The sequence below is a fragment of the Geotrypetes seraphini genome, chromosome 3, assembly GCF_902459505.1.
Source record: "Geotrypetes seraphini chromosome 3, aGeoSer1.1, whole genome shotgun sequence".
Lineage (NCBI taxonomy): Eukaryota > Metazoa > Chordata > Amphibia > Gymnophiona > Dermophiidae > Geotrypetes > Geotrypetes seraphini.
This window is the reverse complement of record NC_047086.1, coordinates 223670843-223689242: the sequence shown is the minus strand read 5'-3', so window position 1 is coordinate 223689242 and position 18400 is coordinate 223670843. Positions and strand designations below refer to the sequence as shown.

The 18400-nt window shown below is 46.8% G+C and overlaps 1 protein-coding gene across 2 annotated transcripts in view; it reads left to right on the top strand.

Annotated features, from left to right (window-relative positions):
- The window catches only part of ACVR1B (activin A receptor type 1B), a 142230-nt gene that overhangs the window by 45084 nt on the left and 78746 nt on the right, over positions 1-18400 (top strand). For both annotated transcript variants that reach the window (XM_033938064.1, XM_033938065.1), the window contains exon 2: positions 7057-7296. In XM_033938064.1, the coding sequence (XP_033793955.1) occupies positions 7057-7296 (240 nt within the window). The remainder of the gene's footprint in view (positions 1-7056; positions 7297-18400) is intronic.

Here is an 18400-nt window from a genome sequence, read left to right as displayed (position 1 = left end):
AAAGTGAAGACAGAGAGAAAAACAGTCAAAGGACAAGAAGACCCTGGAAACATAGTTAAATGGACAGAAAAATAAAGTCGATGCACAAAAGGGAGAAAGAAAGTCCAACGTAGTCTGCAGTAAACAACAGCAACCAGAAAACAACGAACAGACTGCAGATAATGTACAAGATGCAGGCGTTGTTTATTAGTAAATGCAGTAACATATACAATCTTATAGCCAACCAAGGGACCCGACACAGTCCGTGTTTCAGATAACACGCCTTCCTCAGGGGTCCATGATGGTTAAGGTATAAAGCAAATTGCATAAAAGATAACAAACACACGCCAATCACGATCAAATGGCATTGTGTAAGACTTGCTTGACCCCATTTGATCGTGATTGGCGTGTGTTTGTTATCTTTTATGCAGTTTGCTTTATACCTTAACCATCATGGACCCCTGAGGAAGGAGTGTTATCCGAAACACGGACCGTGTCGGGTTCCTTGGTTGGCTATAAGGTTGTATATGTTACTGCATTTACTAATAAACAATGCCTACATCTTGTACATTATCTGCAGTCTGTTCGTTGTTTTCAGAAAAATAAAGTCACCAGACAACAAAGGTAGGGAAAATGATTTTATTTTCAATATAGTGATTGAAATGTGTCAGTTTTGAGAAAGGAAAGATATTAAACTTTAAATGTGAGGGCTGCAGAAAAAATAGGGTACTTGGAGGGCCGCAGAAAAATAATTAATGACAATTTTGCATAAGGTAAAACTCTTTATAGTTTATAAATCTTTCCTTTAACTGTTAAAGGGCACTCGGAGCAATTGAAAGGAGACAGGTTTAGAACAAACACTAGGAAGTTCTTTTTCACCCAGAGGGTGGTGGATACATGGAATGTGCTTCCAGAGGCTGTGGTAGACAGGAGCACTGTACAGAGCTTCAAAGAAGGTTTGGATAGGTTCCTAGAGGACAAAGGGATTGAGGGGTATAGATAGGTGTAGAGATGGGTTGTAGGGATAGGAGTAGAGGTAAGTTACAGGAACAGGAGTAGAGATAGGTTATAGAGCTAGTCAGGGACCACTGCTCAGGCAATGTGCAGAAGATAGTCAGGGACCACTGCTCAGGCAATGTGCCGCTGCGCGAGCGGACCGCTGGGCGAGATGGACCTCTGGTCTGCCTCAGCGGAGGCAACTTCTTATGTTCTTATAAAGAGTTTTACCTCATGCAAAGTTGTAATTTCTTTAATAAGACATTAACTATTTTTTCTGTGGCCCTCCAAGTACCTACAAATCCAAAATGTGGCCCCACTAAGGGTTTGAGTTTGAGACCACTGCTCTATACCATTTGAAAGAGGGCGAATATCTAATTATTCACTTCTAGAATTGGATACTTCTTAAATTTAGTAAAAATATTCTGGCACAAGTGTCAAACCTTAAAAAAAGGAAGCAATAGTGAACATTGGAAAATAATAATTAATAAAAATAGTACACATTTAGGGCTCCTTTTACAAAGGTGCGCTAGTGTTTTTATCGCACACACCGGATTAGCGTATGCTATCTGAAAAACTACCGCCTGCTTAAGAGGCGGTAGAAGCTACATGCGCGGCAATTTAGTGCACGCTATTCCGCGCATTAAGGTGCTAACGCATCTTTGTGAAAGGAGCCCTTAATTTTCCCCACCATCAAATTTCCCTGTCTCGCCCACCCCACCCAGCTACTTTTTCATGCCACCCGGCTGGAAAAAATGGTTTGGTTTTAGTGTGCGCTTAGCGCGCGGAGGAATTGAGCATTGAGTTGGTGCTAGTTTTCCCACATAGCGCAGGGGTTTGCGCGAGCTAAAAATGCTAGCGCACCTTAGTAAAAGAGGGGGTTAATTTTCCCCACTACCAAATTTCCCCATCTCGCCCCACCCGGCTACTTTTTCATGCCACCCAGCTGGAAAAAATTTCTGGGGAGAACACTGCCTTCTGTTACATACTTACCAGATTCAGTATGCTAGGTGTTCAGTCCCAACCTGCATTCCGAGAGTTGCAGAAAGCCACACACTTTTCTGAGCACATGCTCCTCCCCCTTACAGACAGAGTTAGATTCTGTTATAATTTCTGCAAGCAATCCATGCAGACGTTTTTGAATGGCTCTGCTTCTTTTTCTTTATTTTTCAGTGGCTTCGCTTTTTCTTTTTTTTTTTTTTTTTTGTGGCTTCAGTTCCTTGAGACCAATTTCCAGTGGTTCCCTGGTTGGAAGAAAGGACACAGTCCCATGAAGCTAGAATGCTGCTTCACTGAGAAACTTCAGTTGATCTGTGAAGCCAGCCTGCTATGTGCCACCTTCTTAGTCTTGGGGTCCATTTCTCTGGGAATTCGCTTGCCTTCTGACCTTGTCATGGGTTTTAAGTGCAGGCTTTATGTAATCACACCCAAGTCCTGCTCTTCTTTCATGCACAAAAGTTCTTCACCCCTGAACTGTACCATACCCTCAGGTTTTTGCAGCCCAAATGCATGACCTTGCAATTCTTAGCATTAAAATTTTGCTGCCAAATTTCAGACGATTCTTCAAGCTTCACCAGGTCATTCTTCATGTTATTTACACCATTCTAGGTGTCTATTCTTTTGCAGATTTTGGTATCATCCTCAAAGAGACAAATCTTACCCGACAGCCCTGCAGCAATATCGTTTATAAAAATGTTAAAAAGAACAGGCCCAAGAACAGAACCTTGAGGCACACCACTGGTAACATTTCTTTCCTCGGAGCTATCTCCATTGACCACTACGTACTGTCATCTTCCTCTTAACTAGTCCCTGACCCAGCCCATCATTTTGGGGCCCATCCCCTCTGAAAATCGATCGGGGTCTACCACTCCACCATCCCTATTTTCATTTGATTTCTTTGTCCCACTCCCGGATCTTCTGCCTTGAACACAGAGCAGAAATTCTTATTTTATTTATTTATATACACTTCCCCCTCCATATTCACGGGGGTTAGGGGCAGAGCCGGCCCGCGAAAATGGAAAAAAACATGAATAATATTTGGGCCGGTTCTGCCCTTATCCCCCCTTAGTTTTTATATCTTTACCCAGTAGTTTAGTTGGGAATCTCATATACATGGAACACAGACCCTATTACTACGTTGTTTTCTGCATCACTCTCTACATGTGATACATTGGACATCTCGAACCCCATTTTTCAGGCTTTTTTTAGCCCTGTAAGCTCCCCCCCCTTAAGCCTTACCTGGTGGTATAGCGGGTTTTCAGGCAGGAGCAATCTTCCCATGCTCCTGCCCCAAGCAGATCGCTCACAAGAAATGGCTGCCTTGATTCCCAACTAAACTACTAGGTAAAGATATAAACACTAAGTTCCCGAAGGGTAGAACTGAACAGGAAGTGATGTAATTTTGGGAGCAGAGGAGGAGTTTTACTCTTTGATTGCAACCAGCAAGTGGGGGTTCTCTGATGAAGCCACTGGCGAAATGCGTCAGGACCCACTGGAGTGAAACAACTTCCTTACTCCTTTATTTAAGTTAAGTCAAGTTAAGATTTTGGTACACGATAATTTATGAGCTTTATTTTTTGAAGTTTGTTCTATACCACAATGAACACTTAAGATTATCACCTTTCTTCCAAATGAAGATGGTACAATGATAGATGATTGAAAACACTTACAGGGGAGTATTCCCCGATTTGTGATTTTCTTACCGCTATACGGTTCTGAGCACCGCTTTGGTTACAAAGGTTGAAATAGGTATCACAATTCCTATTTTTTGTTTTGCTGATCATGTATTTGAGAGCCATTTTTAAAGGATTACAAATTTATTTGGTTTTTTAATAAAGATTCCTATCCTTGTACATTCCCATCTGCAGTTTCTTTCTTGTTATCAGGGTACAATTCTCAATTCTTCTTTAACTTTTCATCCAGATGTGGTACATTTCTTGAAAGGGGCAATCATCTCAGACCACCTAGTTTGTCCTTGTCTGGTCCCTTATTGAGCCTTGAAGGATCTAACCCTAAGGTGGCTTTCCTACTTGCTATTGCTTCAGCATATAGGGTTTTTGAGTTACAAGCATTACCTTGGCAGAGATCCATTTCTTCGTTTTACAGAATTGGGTGTCACAATTCATACAATTCTTTCTTTTCTTGCTAAAGTGGTGTCTGCATATCTTCTCAACAGGAATTGACGTTCGCCAAGTGTTGCTTCAATATTTACAGGCTACTAATGACTTCTGTCATTCTGACCACCTCTTTGTTCTCTTTTCATGTCCAAATCTTTGTAATGCAGCTTCTAAAGCAACTCCACTTCCCCCTCCCTATTCGCGGTTTTGACGTTCGTGGTTTCGATTATTCGCGGGTTTTTTCCCCAGGCCCCTGAGAATTGCTCATTGGCATCGAAAAAAACAGCCCCGGGACTTGGATCAGGGTGATCGGAGTCAGCGGGGGGCAATCGGAGCATGGGCCTTACCTTGTGGTCTAGCGGTGATGCGGGACAGGAGCGATCTTCCTACATTCCTGCCAGCGAGTTCCTGTTGTAGTCTCGTGAGACCACAGGAACTCAAGCATGGCTCTGCATGGGGCTGGAGTGAAGGAAGATCGCTCCTGCCCCGCGTCACCGCTAGACCACCAGGTAAGGTCCGTTGGTGGGTCAGAGCCGGCCAAAAGTTATTCATGGGCCGGTTCGGCCCCTAACCCCCGCGAATAGGGAGGGAGAAATATAGTGAAGCAAGCTATTTCTGATGCTTGCCTTCTTTCTGATACTTACCTTCTTTCTGGCAAACAGCTTCCACTTTGTGAGCCCATTCTACTCAGGCCATGGCAGCATCATGGGTGGAGTCCAGGACCTTTAGTAGAAATTTGTAGGGTGGCTACGTGGTTCTCTTTTCATACTTTTGACAGGCATTATAATTTGGATATCATGGCCAAAAAGACACTTTCTTTAGACGATCAGTTCTCTTGATGGGAGTTTCTGATTCCCACCCTGCTTGAGGATTGCTTTGTTACATCCCACAAGTTTCTGGATTCATCTTCTTCGCTTAAAGGAAAGAAAGTTATCAAGTAAGATCATTTTCCATTCATTATCTTACCTGATAACTTTATTTCTTTATTCGCAGCAGATGAATCCAGAATCCCTCCCTGTTTTTCAGCAAGTTCTGCTATCTACGGTTCTTTATTTCTTTGTTGAAGTTATTGTTGCAATTTTGTTGTTCATTGCTTCAATTGTAGAGTCAGCTTGCTTGCTCTATGAGGAAGGGGGAGTGTGATGTCTCAATACAGTACTTCTGCTTTGTTATGAGAAATACTAACTGACCAGGAATAATATTGTCCTATAACACAGAGTTCAATTCAGCACTCTCTATCTCCACCATAATCCATAAGTTTCCAGATTATCTGCTGCAATTAAAGCAGGGGTGTCAAACTCAGGTCCGCCCGCAGGGTAATTAGATTTGGCCCACCATTCCTTCCCTCTCTCCATCCCAGCTTCCCGGTCTCATCTTCAAAGCAGCCTGCAGAGGATCGTTGGTCGGCTGTAGCAAACCTAACAGGCTGCTGTCGACCTCCACAGCACGTTCCCTCTGCTGCGATCCCGTACGTCAGAGGAGGGATGGGACCACAGCAGAGGGAATGTGCTGCAGAGGCCAAGGCAGTCTGCTAGGTTCACTACAGCTGGCCGGCGATCCTCTGAAGGCTGCTTTGAAGATGAGACCAGGAAGCCGGGATGGAGGGAGGGAAGGAACGGCGAGCCAATTCTCAAAGGTGAGACCGGGAAGAAGGGGAAAACAATGCAGGCCTTCGGGGCAGTGGGGTGGGCCCTGGTGTAGAAGTACACGGAGGGAGGGAAGGAGGAGTCCGAAGAGACGTGCAAATGCCAGACTGAGGGTGGGGGGAAGGGGAAGAAATAATGGATCTAAAAACAGAGAAGAAGGAGAGAGATGGTGGACAATGGGATGGAGGGAGGGAAGGAATAGAAAGGGAGAGGAGTTGGACACAAAGGACGGTGGAGGGGATAGCGATACTGGATAGGAGGGTAGTTGGGAAGAGAAAGGAAGAGATGGTGGACCATGGGGTGGTAGGGAAGGAGAGAGAGTTGCTGGATGAAAGGGTAGTTGAGAAAAGGAGAGATGGTGGATCTGGGGATGGTGGGGGTCCGTTGCTGCAGCTGCCAGGATGCAGATGAAAAAAAGGAAAGTTGCCAGACCTCTGGGGGAGGGAAGGGAAACGGAAGGGGAGGGCACTAGAGGGATGGTTAGCACGGCAAAAGAAAAAAAAAATGACAAATGGGCAGGGGACTCTGGCAAGTGAATTATCAGAAGACAACCAGAGCCTGGGACAAACATGACTTGAATAATGATCAGACAACAAAAGGTAGAAAAAATAATTTTATTTTCTGTTTTGTGATTACAATATGTCAGATTTAAAATGTGTATCCTGCCAGAGCTGGTGTTAGACAGCAAGTGTGAACTAGGACCTAAAAGAGAGAGGAAAAGTCTTTTTAATTTATTTTGTTTATGTCAAAGCCGGCGTGGGGTTGGAGAGGTTATAACCCTTTACTTCTACTAAGACTAAGGGGTCTTTTTATTAAGCTGCGCATTAGCACACACTAAATCAGCGTATGTTAATAAAAGGACCCTTAAGTATCTTAATAAAAAATTTGGCCTGCGACTTAGCCTATGTTTTAGATTTCGGCCCCATATGTGATTGAGTTTGACACCCCTGAATTAAAGGAAGAAAACTTAGGTAAAAGAGAGCTTCTTTCCGCTGCTTTGCCAAAAGCATACTGAAACATGTCACTGGGAAAGATCCGTTTCTATACCTCCATCTTTTTGTAAGCAAGGATAACAACCCAGTAGTTCAGGATGATACAGCCAGACTAAAGGAAATGAACAGTATGGCTATACTTCACCTTGCTTTTGGTCCTCAAGAACCAGGGTTGCAAATCTTTGGACATAGAAGATAGCATATTCCTTTCTAGGAACTCTTGGCTGGAACATTATCAATTCCTGCCTTGTTTGTTTGCTTCCTGCTTTAGTTGTTATCTTTTATGAGTGCACAACTCTGGTAACCATTGAACTTGTGTCTTCACAGTTTTGACATGTGTCTGCTCAAGCTGTATCCATACGAACTTCACCTGTGAAACAGATGGTGCTTGCATGGTTTCCATCTCTAATCTCCAAGGGAAGGAGCACCACATCCGGACATGCATCCCTTCAAATGAATTGATTCCAGCTGGAAAACCCTTTTACTGCCTCAGTACAGAGGCTTTACGCAATACACATTGCTGTTACACAAATATGTGCAATAGCATCAGCATCATGGCACCAAGTGGTAAGTAGGTGCTTTCAATGTCATTCATCACAGAGAAGACCATGGAATTAAAGACAGCCCTTTGGTAGACGAGATTTTTAGATATGAATATTAATTAGTAGTGCTGGAAAAATTCTGGGCACAAAACATGCTACCCTGGGGAGAGGAGACATCTGCAGCCACTGTGACCTGGGGTTGGCTCTATTGCTGAGCCAACCTTAGAAGACCAGAGAAAGACGTAGAAGAAGCTGAGTGCTTTGGGTGAAGATTCAGAATACCTGAAAACAGGGAAAACACTTGAAAGGTGTATGCTGGATAGTGAGAGGAACACTGCTGCAAGTGGGATATAAAGAATGTACAGCGACATAGGAAAGGGTAGGAGAGTGTTCATATGCAGGGAGAGAAGCTGTAGAGGAAGCAGAGAGAATGAAAGAGCAAAGAAAAGTTTAGAAATAAAAAAGCAAGCAAGCATAAACATTAAAAATATATATTTCCTTAGCAAAGCAGCAGATGAATCCAGAGACCAGTGGGATAGCACACATCGACCAGCAGGTGGAGATAGAGAAACTGATTAACAGGTGGTCTTATAGGTTGGCATACCTCCTGTATATCTAGTATGCTCTATCTCCCAGCAGGGGTTGGTCGCTATCCATCTAGCTCCTGGATTCTGGCTGTGCCTACTGAAATTCTGAGGAATATTAATTTCTTCTGTTGAGATTTTTCTCTTCAGGTAGAAAGGGGTGACTGGCTGAGTGAGCGGTGCCAGCTTTGGGAGTTACACCTGGGCCCCCCAGGTCCCTGCTCCACCCTCCCCTCCAATGGATTGAGGGGTTTATTTTGGGCTTTTAATTTTCTTCTTTCCTGAGTTGCAAAAAAAAAAAAAAAAATAGAAAAAATAGAGCCTCACAGTGTGGAGCTGTGCTGTACTTTATTGTCAGCTTACAACTGCCAGCCGTAACTTCTCTCCTGTTGAGTCGGGTTGGAGTGTTGTGGTGAGTAGGCTGTTCTTTCTTGGGGTCTGCTGCTGCTTGAGCTTATTTCTGCCTGTATAGGGTGCGACGTTGTCTTGTTCGGGTTTTCTCCCACGTGGTGTTTTGCCTTTAAAAAAATAAAACAAAAGCGAATATCGCAAAACATGGCGGCTGAGGCAGTTAAGCGGTGTTCGCGCTGTGGGAAGCGCCGAACACCATCGGGGTTGTGTTCCGCCGGGTGTGCTGACGCTACAACCGAGGTTTTGAGTTTGCCAGCTAGCGAGTCGAGTTCCTCTTCACTCGCGGTTAGGCCTACCAAGCTGCAGTGCACGTCGGCGTCTGGGGGTATTTCGGCGGCTGTCGGTGCTTCTCGGTAGCTGGTGGAGGATGCGGTGTCTCTCCAGACAACGATGCAGGCCGGCCCGGCGGGATTTGTTCAGGGCACTTTTTCGCCGGAGTTTGTGATGTTGATGCACCGTGCCTTTTTATTGCAAAGCTCTCAGCCTGCACAATCCCTGGATTTCAACGTTTCTTTGCTCCCTTCTACCTTTACTCCTTCGTGGCAGTCTCAGGCGGCTAAACGTCGTAGACTTGCTACCATGGATGAGGGGGTCCCTGCCTCAGTCTCCCCCTTGTCTCCGACTCTGCCAGAGTCCTTGGAAGAGGGGGAGGTGACGGACTTGGAAATGGAGGAGGCGCTAGGCAGGGACATAGATGATCCTACCGCGCTCCGTCTGTTTCACAGGGAAGAACTTTCCTCGTTGATCTGTAAGGCGTTACAAGGGTTGAACATCTCATAGCTGGATTCGCTAACCCTCTTATGGCGGGAACGCGAAAGCCACCTAGAGTCTTTCCGGTTCATGAGGCCGTGCAAGAGCTTTTTGCAGTTCAATGGGACACGCCGGAGGCAGGTCTCCGGGTGACGAAAGCCATGCGGCAGTTGTACCCACTGGCTCAGAATGAGCTGGAGAAGTTTAAGCTCCCTAAGGTGGACGCGTTGGTGGTCGTGGTCACCAAGAAGACGACCTTGCCTGTTGAGGGAGGTATTGTTCTGAAGGATGTCCAGGATAGGAAGTTAGAATCTTCGCTTAAGATGTCCTTTGAAGTTGCAGCGGTTACCTTGAGGCGGCAGTGTGCAGTTCCTATGCAGCGCGGGCATGTCTTCAATGGTCTCAACAGATGGCAGATAGAATGATCGAGTCAGGATCTGCTGTTCCGTCCGAGTTGGCTGATGTGTGGGTTTAGCGTATTTGGCGGATGCCTTATATGATATTATTCGGGCTTCTGCAAAACAGATGTTGCTTTCAGTAGTTTCTCGCAGATCTTTGTGGCTCCGTAACTGGGCGGCGGATTCAGCATCCAAGCTTAGGCTCGTGAAGCTTCCTTTTAAAGGTCGGCTGTTATTTGGTGAGGATTTGGATAAGCTGGTCAAAGATTTTGGTGATACCAAAACGCAGTGGTTACTGGAAGATAGGCCTAAACCACCTTTGAAAACCTCCTCTACCCGACCTCGCTTCCGGGATGTTAAGCGATATAGACCGGGAAGACCATCATTTCAGCCGTCTTACGGTTCTTTCTACAATTCTAAACCTAGATTTCCGCAGAATTCCTTTCGTGCTGCAAAACCCCCGACTGTTCAGCCAGCCCGTGCTCCAGCAGTTCGCAATCAACAATGACGGGATCTCGGCTCCCTCCGACATGTCTTTGGGAGGATGGCTGTCTTCCTTTCTGGCAGAGTGGGACAAGGTAACGTCTGATCAGTGGGTATTGGACATTATTCGAGAAGGTTACAAATTAGAATTTTCCTATCTCGTCGCCGATTCTTTCTTGGTTTCCCCCTGCAATGGGGCAACCAAGAGAGACTCAGTACAGCTCACCCTTCAAGTGCTTCTGGATCTGGGGGCTGTGGTTCCAATTCCCCCAACAGAGGTGGGCCTCGGCAGATATTCCATTTATTTCGTGGTGCCCAGGAAGGGAGGGTCGGTCATACCAATGCTGGATCTCAAACGGGTCAACAAATTTCTCAAGGTCAGACATTTCCGTATGGAGACGGTGCGCTCAGTCATTGCAGCGGTTCAACCAGGAGAGTTCGTTACGTCCCTCGATCTCAAGGAGTCTTACTTGCATATTCCAATCTTGCCTCCGCATCAGAGATTTCTTCGGTTTGCGATCCTAGGCCAGCACTATCAGTTTCTGGCAATGCCTTTTGGTCTCGCCACGGCGCCACGCACCTTTTCGAAGGTGATGGTAGTTGTGGTGGCGTTTCTTCGCAAAGAGGGAATTTGGGTACATCCTTACTTGGACGACTGGTTGATCCGTGCATCTTCCAGGCAGGAGAGTGTGTCGGTGACCCAGAGGGTGATATCTCTTCTTTAGTCTTTGGGTTGGATCATCAACTTTCCAAAGAGTTCTCTTACCCCTTCCCAATCGTTGGAGCATCTGGTGGTGCGGTTCGACACTCGTCTGGGGAAGGTGTTTCTACCCAAGGACCGGGGAGACAAGTTGTAGTCGCAGATTCGCCTACTTCTCCGGTCGCCCAGACCAAGAGTTTGGGATTATGTGCAAGTTATAGGATCGATGGTGGCAGCTCTGGAGGTGGTGCTGTGGGCTCGCTTCCACATGAGACCGTTGCAGAAGTCTCTTCTGTCACGATGGTCCCCGGTGTCTCAGGATTACGAACGGCGTCTTCGATGGAATCCTCAAGCTTCCCTCAGCATGCATTGGTGGCTCAACGAGACCAATCCGTTCAAGGGCATACCGCTTGCGACACCGGACTGGGTCGTAGTTACGACGGATGCCAGTCTTCTGAGATGGGGGCTCAGTGCCTTCAATCCTCTGCGCAGGGAGTTTGGTCTCAGGAGGAGGCTCAGTGGTCGATCAATATGCTAGAGTTGAGGGCGATCAGGCTTGCGCTTCTAGCGTTTCAGTCCATGGTTCAGGACCAACCGACGAGAGTCTTCTCGGACAGTGTCACGGCGGTGGCGTACATAAACTGGCAGGGAGGTACCCGAAGTCCTCAATTAGCCAGCGAGGCACTGGTCCTGTTTCAATGGGTGGAAGTTCATGTTCCTCTTCTCTCGGTGGTGCACATTGCGGGTCAGGCAAATGTTCAGGCAGACTTCATCAGCAGAAATCTTCTAGATCCCAGAGAATGGGAACTCTCCGCTCAGGCGTTCGATCTGCTAGTTCAGAAGTGGGGTCTTCCGGAGATGGACCTCATGGCCTTGTCTCGCAATGCAAAACTTCCTCGGTTCTTCAGCAGATGCAGAGAGAGGGAGTCAGAGGGGATAGACGCATTGGCTCTTCCATGGCCTCCGGATTGTCTTCTTTATGTGTTTCCTCCTTGGCCGATGATAGGTCGGGTGTTGCATCGCATCTCTCTCTTTCCGGGCAGGGTGATCCTGATAGCTCCGGATTGGCCACATCGTCCTTGGTATGCGGACCTGATCTGGCTGTCGACGGGCGATCGGTTGACGTTTCCGGTGACTCCGGACTTACTCACTCAGGGTCCGATCAACTTGGAAAATCCGTCCCACTTTGATCTTACGGCCTGGCTCTTGAACGGTCGCGGCTGAGGCGTAAGGGTTTTTCATAACAGGTCATTTCCACTCTTCAAGCCAAAAACAGATCTACCTCTGCCTCATATGCTAGAGTCTGGCGGGTTTTCGAGTCTTGGTGTGTTACTCTGGGTCTTTCGCCCTTTAAGGCTTCTCTGTCTAATATTCTTTCCTTTTTGCAGGACGGCATCACCAAAGGGTTAGCCTATAATTCCCTTAAGGTTCAGGTGGCGGCCATTGCTTGTTACAGAGGCTGGGTATCTCATTTGCCCCTGGTGTCTCAACCTGATGTTGTTCGTTTCCTGAAAGGGGTGCAACATATTCGGCCACCTGTTAAGAGGATCTGTCCAAAGTGGAGCCTTAAGATTGTTCTTGGGGGGTTTCAGAAGGCCCCTTTCGAACCGTTATCTCATGCAACTCTAAAGGATGTCACGTTGAAAGCGATGTTTTTGGTTGCGATGGTGTCTGCCTGAAGGGTTTCAGAGTTGCAGGCCTTGTCATGCAGGGATCCTTTTTTGCGCATTTCGGATGCCGGAGTGTCTGTTCGGCTGGTTCCCTCGTTTCTTCCTAAGGTGGTGTCTTCCTTTCATGTGAACCAATCAGTGTTCCCTCTAAGCTGCGCTGGCTTGCGCTGGCGCACAAAATATTACATCCAGCGCACAAGTTTCACGTCACAGCGCACGGCGGGCAGGGCGGCGAGAGGAGAATCGGGCGAGTTGGCTCATAACTTGCTGGCGCCCGATATTTGTAGCGCACAGCGAAAAAAATTTTGCTCACAACACCCGCCCGCTTAGAGGGAGCACTGGAACCAATATCTCTTCCTTCCTGCTTTTCGGCGGGAGGATTGGGGGGAGCGCTTCTCTTCCTTGCGTTTCCTTGATGTGCGCAGAATTCTTCTTCATTATTTGCAGGTTACTAACGACTTTCGTCGTTCAGACCACCTCTTTGTGTTGTTTGCGGGATGCAATAGAGGTATGGCTGTGTCCAAGGCTTCCATCGCTCGTTGGGTCAAGGAGGCCATTGTTTCAGCTTACTTGATGGCCGGAAAGCGGTTGCTGGACCAGCTTCATGCACATTCCACCCGAGCGATGGCTACGTCTTGGGCCGAGCCCAGTGGTCTTTCCTTGAACGAGATTTGTCATGTGGCTACTTGGTCTTCTAAGAATACTTTTTCTAAGCATTACCGGCTGGATGTGGCCACCCCTGCGAATGCTGACTTTGGCGCTTCGGTTCTTGCGGAGGCGGCATTTGCTTCCCACCCAGTTTGAGGTGTGCTTTGCTACATCCCACTGGTCTCTGGATTCATCTGCTGCTGTGCTAAGGAAGGAAAAATTATGTTCTTACCTGTTAATTTTCTTTCCTTTAGTAGCAGCAGATGAATCCAGAGCCCCACCCTTTCTGCAGATGATCTGTCTGTTTGTTGGTTGCAAATTTCAGTTTTGTTATTGTTGGTAGTTGTATTCTGTATTTTACCCATTGCAATTGGTTGCTGGAAAGAAGTTTTTTTACACACTCAATATTTCCTATTTCCGGATGCTTGGGCAAGGAGCGATACTGGATATACAGGAGGTATGCCAACCTATAAGACCACCTGTTAATCATTTTCTCTATTTCCACCTGCTGGTCGATGTGTGCTATCCCACTGGTCTCTGGATTCATCTGCTGCTACTAAAGGAAAGAAAATTAACAGATAAGAACATAATTTTTCCATATATTTTAAGAATAGAAACTATTAAGATCAGAAAAATATAAGCATGGACAATATTTTTAAGAATGGAAGTTAAGATCAGAAAAATATGGACAATATATAGTAGAATCTCAGTTAACCGGTATTCAAATAACTAGCTCAAAAAAAGTCTCCCACCTTCCTCAGACAACGTCCAAAATGGTACTCCTGACCCAACATCCCCTCCCTCCAACCACAGAGGCATCAGCAGCAGCTACAAATCCCCTCCCTCCATTCCTGAGGACACACACACACACACACTCTCTCTCTCTCTCTCTCTCTCTCTCTCTCTCTCTCTCTCTCTCTCTCTCTCTCTCTCTCTCTCACTCTCACACACTCTCACTCTCTCTCACACACTCTCACTCTTTTGGACCTACAAGAGTCTCACACACACTCACTCTTTTGGACCTACAAGAGGGGATGGGGATGATAGAGTGAGCATCCTCCAATCCCCATGGGTGCCGGATAATTGAGATTCTACTGTATATTGTAAAGATTGTTTTAAGATACTGGGGTCTGCTAGGTAGTGCACATAAGATCTGTTCATGTCCATTTAAATTACACAGTTTGGTTGTATTCACATTGATACAAGGACTAGATATATCCTCTACAAAACTTAAGATTCCTGTTTCTTAGGTTGAAACAATTTTTATTGATGCAAACACAGCGAATACAACACCAGCACACCCCAAAGGTGCACAGTACAAATAATAATGCATCATATACAATAATAGAACAAGCATATACAATAAAAGAGTAACATCAACCAAACTCCCTCCCCTTCCTTCTCTACATAGGGCAAGTGAGATTAATGAGGGTGGAAAGGTACTCCAAAGCCCTGTACTCGTATGAACCCCAAAAATGTCACACCACCCCTTCCCACCACCTGAACCACTTATCTTATCTTTGACTAATTGCCAGAACCTTCAATACAACCCATTTCCCCTCATCAAACCTCCCCTCATCCCCCCAATGATACTCTCCACCCCACCCCACCAGTACTCACCATTACTCTCCCAACTAACTAACAAATTAGGACACCCATCTTAAAACCACACTGCAACCCTTAGGATGTAAGACTTGCACATAAGGCTCCTGTATATTCAAAAACAATATCTTTCGTTTCCTAGACCCTCTGGTATCTCGCGCCTCCCAAATGACCAACTGATGCAATTGGTTCCGCCAATGCCAATATGTCGGAGGGTCCGGAACCGTCCAGCACTGAAGAATACATTTTCTGGCCAGTAAACTCATCTTCCTACACAAAGCTCAATTCCCCCTAGGTAAATGGCCAAAAGCCTCTGGCAAATCCAAGACAAAGTGGCCCGGGGTACTGCATAAGACTCTCCCAATTAACCCTGTCATATAAGAGATTATACGTTTCCAGAAGCGCTGAATAATGGGGTAGAACCAAAAGACATGTCCCAAAGTATGACCCCTGTCCCACATTTATGACATAGTGGTGTAGGAAGACCTCCACTATAAAACATCTGTGTAAGAGTGTAACAAGCACATACGGTCATCCTATAATACGTTTCCCACAACCAAGCACACGGGGTCACCCCAGGCGTCGCCCTCAAAGTATGGGCTACATCTCAATGTCCCAGATTAATTAATAATACAACAGATGCAACTCCCGGTCTCTCTCTGAATAAGATATATACATATTATGTGACAACTCAATTCAAGTTAATATGAGTTTCTACCTGCTACCCCTTACCCACTTGTATTGCTGGTAACAGAGATGAAATTTATCCCCTTTGAAAATGCAGTCAGGCAAAGCAATAGGTGTATACATGCAGTAGAACATATAGAAGTAGTTTACACATAGTAGCTGTTGGAGATGTTATTGCAGATTATATATAGCTCTGTTGTTTTGAGCTTACAGGAACACTTTGTGAAGTACTTGGATTGCAATGTAATTTTCTGTAGGAATATTAGATTGATACATGTGGAATAGAGAATGACACGGGGGAAAAATTTATCCCTGTCGCGTCTCCATGGACTCTGTGTGATCCCATCTGCACAAGTCTTGAATAGCTATTTTTTATTAAAATCATTTTATTAAAGTATAAAAAGGAAAATGTGCTGTACAACTGTCATTTTATAAATCACAAATACAGAAAAAAGATCAACAAAACCCAACTCCCTTCACAATATCCCCTCCACTATCAGGAAAACTGAATACTACATTCATCCTAACAGAATACCTCGGTCACACACACAGGACACAAATAACAAATGCATAATAACTGATCAAAAGTGATAAACAAACCAAAATCACAAGAAGTCACACCTTCCATATAGTACAACACCAAAGAAATATAAAGATTAATTTTCTCCTTTACTTTGCAAAATATAAAGATCACACATGCCAGGGATGGTGTTAGGCCAAGGAGTGCAATTAGGGCAACTTCCCCCTGGCCAGAGAAAGCCCTAAGCCTGCTGGAAGCTGAAGATGGCATGGGCTAGTAGTGGGCTTTTGGGTCCCCTCCCAAATTTCTGCCCTGGGCCCTACTCATGTCTACACAGCACTGGCAGGATAAACATTTCAGTTCTCATATATTCTAATCACAAAATAGAAAATAAAATTATTTTGTTATCTGGTCATTTTATTTTTCAGACAATGTTGATCCTAGTCTTGAGTTTCTGTTTCCCTCTGTCATCTCTTAACTCACTCACCAGGGTCACTCACTTTGTGTCCCTGTCCCTTTTCTTCTTCTGTTTCTGATACCTCCCTGTGTCTCTCTGCTGTGTTCAGTATTTCATTCCCTATTCCCTCATTTGCTTAGTATGACATCTCCTTTTCTCATCTCTTCCCTCCAGCAGCCTCCTTTCCACAGGTGCAGCATCTCTCCCTCCAGCTCCCCCTCCTGCAGGTCCTGTAGCTCTCTACCTTCAACTCCGGTTCATGCCAGCGCGCTGACAATCCAGCTCCGACAATTCGGCGCAAGACAGAAGCGTGCGGGGGGAAAAAGTAATTTTTAAAGAGGTCCGACGGGGGGTTTGGGGTGGCAACCCCCCCACTTTATTGGTTAGTGTTCGCGCTGCTGTTGGAGGGGGGTTTGGGGGGTTGGAAACCTCCATTATAGCGAAAACAGAACTTTTTCTTATTTTTTTCGGGAAAAGTTCCGTTTTCTCTATAATGTGGGGGGATTCACCCCCCCACACCCCTCCGCAACGGCAGTGCAAACACTAACCAAACCCCCAGTCGTAGCTCTTTAAAATTACTATTTCCCCCGCGCGCTTCTGTCTTGCGCCGAATTGTTGGCGCCGAATTGTCGGCGCGCTGGCGTCTGGCATGCAGTTATCTCATCACCTTCAACTCCAGCCCTCCCCTCCATAGGTCAAGCACCTCTCACACCTTTACCTCCTGCTCCAGCCCCAACCTCAACCCCCTTCCTGGGCCAATTCCTCCATCTACTTTGCTTTACATTGCTCCCTCTCTTCATCGGGGCCAACTGCCCTATCTCCCCCATTCGCTCGTGGGTCCAGACTGCTTCTCTCCCTTCCTCTCCTGCCGCTGGCACACACCTTGCAGAGTGATCTGATCTCTATACAAGCTTGCTCAATGGTGCTCGCAGCCTTCCCTCTGCCGGGCTTCTCCTTATGATGCAACTTCCTGTCTTTGCGTAAAATGGAAGTTGTGTCATAAGGAGGAGCCCAGCAGAGGGAAGCCATGAGCACAGTTGTTAAGCAAGCCTGTGTAGAGATTGGATCGCTCTGTAAGGTGTGTGCCAGTGACAGGGAGGGAGGGGAGGTGGGCTGGAGCCGGGATCCACGAGCAAGGGGGGTAGGGGGTAGGGCCTGGAGCCACCGGACCTGTGAGGGGAGGCCTGGGGCTGCTGGACCCGCAATGGGGGGAGGGATGGTGGAATATGGGGGAGTTGTGGAGGGTGGGGTTCCCAGCAGGAGCAAAGCTGTTTACCGGCAGTGAGTAGATATAAATTCTACCCGTTCCTGCGGTTATCCCAGGACAAGCAGGCAGGTATTCTCACTAGTGGGTGATGTCATCCGACAGAGCCCCGATACGGACATCTTGCAAGCATGTCTTGCTTGAAGAAACTCAGAAGTTTCGAGATGCCCACACCGCGCATGCGCCAATGCCTTCCCGCCTGATGCTCCGGGCGTGTCTCCTCAGTTCTTTTTCTTCCGCGGAGCTGAGAAGTCTATCTTCAATTTGCGCCCATTGAATCTCTTTTTTTGCCTTCTTTTTTGCCGCGGGTTGAGTTCTTTTGGCTCTCCTGTGCATTTATTTCTTTCTTTGATTTCTTTTTCAAAAAAAAAAAAAAATTTTTCCTTCCGATACCGGGTCGGCCGCATGGCTGGGGCCCCGCGCCTTCGACCTTGCGGCGGAGCTTTTCCGGCCTATGTCCCGGCTGATCACTGGTTTTAAAAAGTGTAGCAAGTGCCAGCGCGCGATTTCGCTCACGGACCCTCATCGACGCTGCTTACAGTGTCTGGGACCGGATCACTTCCCGAAATCGTGCCGCCTTGCTCCACTCTGACGGCGAGAGCGTTTAAGCGTCGCTGTCTGCTGTGGGAGTCCATGTTCAAGATGGAAGCTTCATCGGATCCTGCAGCTTCGACATCGACAGGTGCTTCGACTCCTTCTGCGAAGCCCTCTGCCTCCCCGGCTGCTTCGGGCCTCCTGAAACCGGCGTCGTTCACACCGGTTTCGGCCCCGGCTTCGGCGCCGGTGCCTTCATCCGTCTCCTCGGAGCAGGTATCGACCCCGACAGTTCCTCCGGTGGTGCTCAAGGTGCCGAAGACTGGCAAGCAGAAGCACGTAGCACCCAAGGAGCGCGGAGACCGTGCGGAAGGGCCCCCTTTTGGTGTGGATCCCTCCATATCGGCTTCGTTGCGGTCCA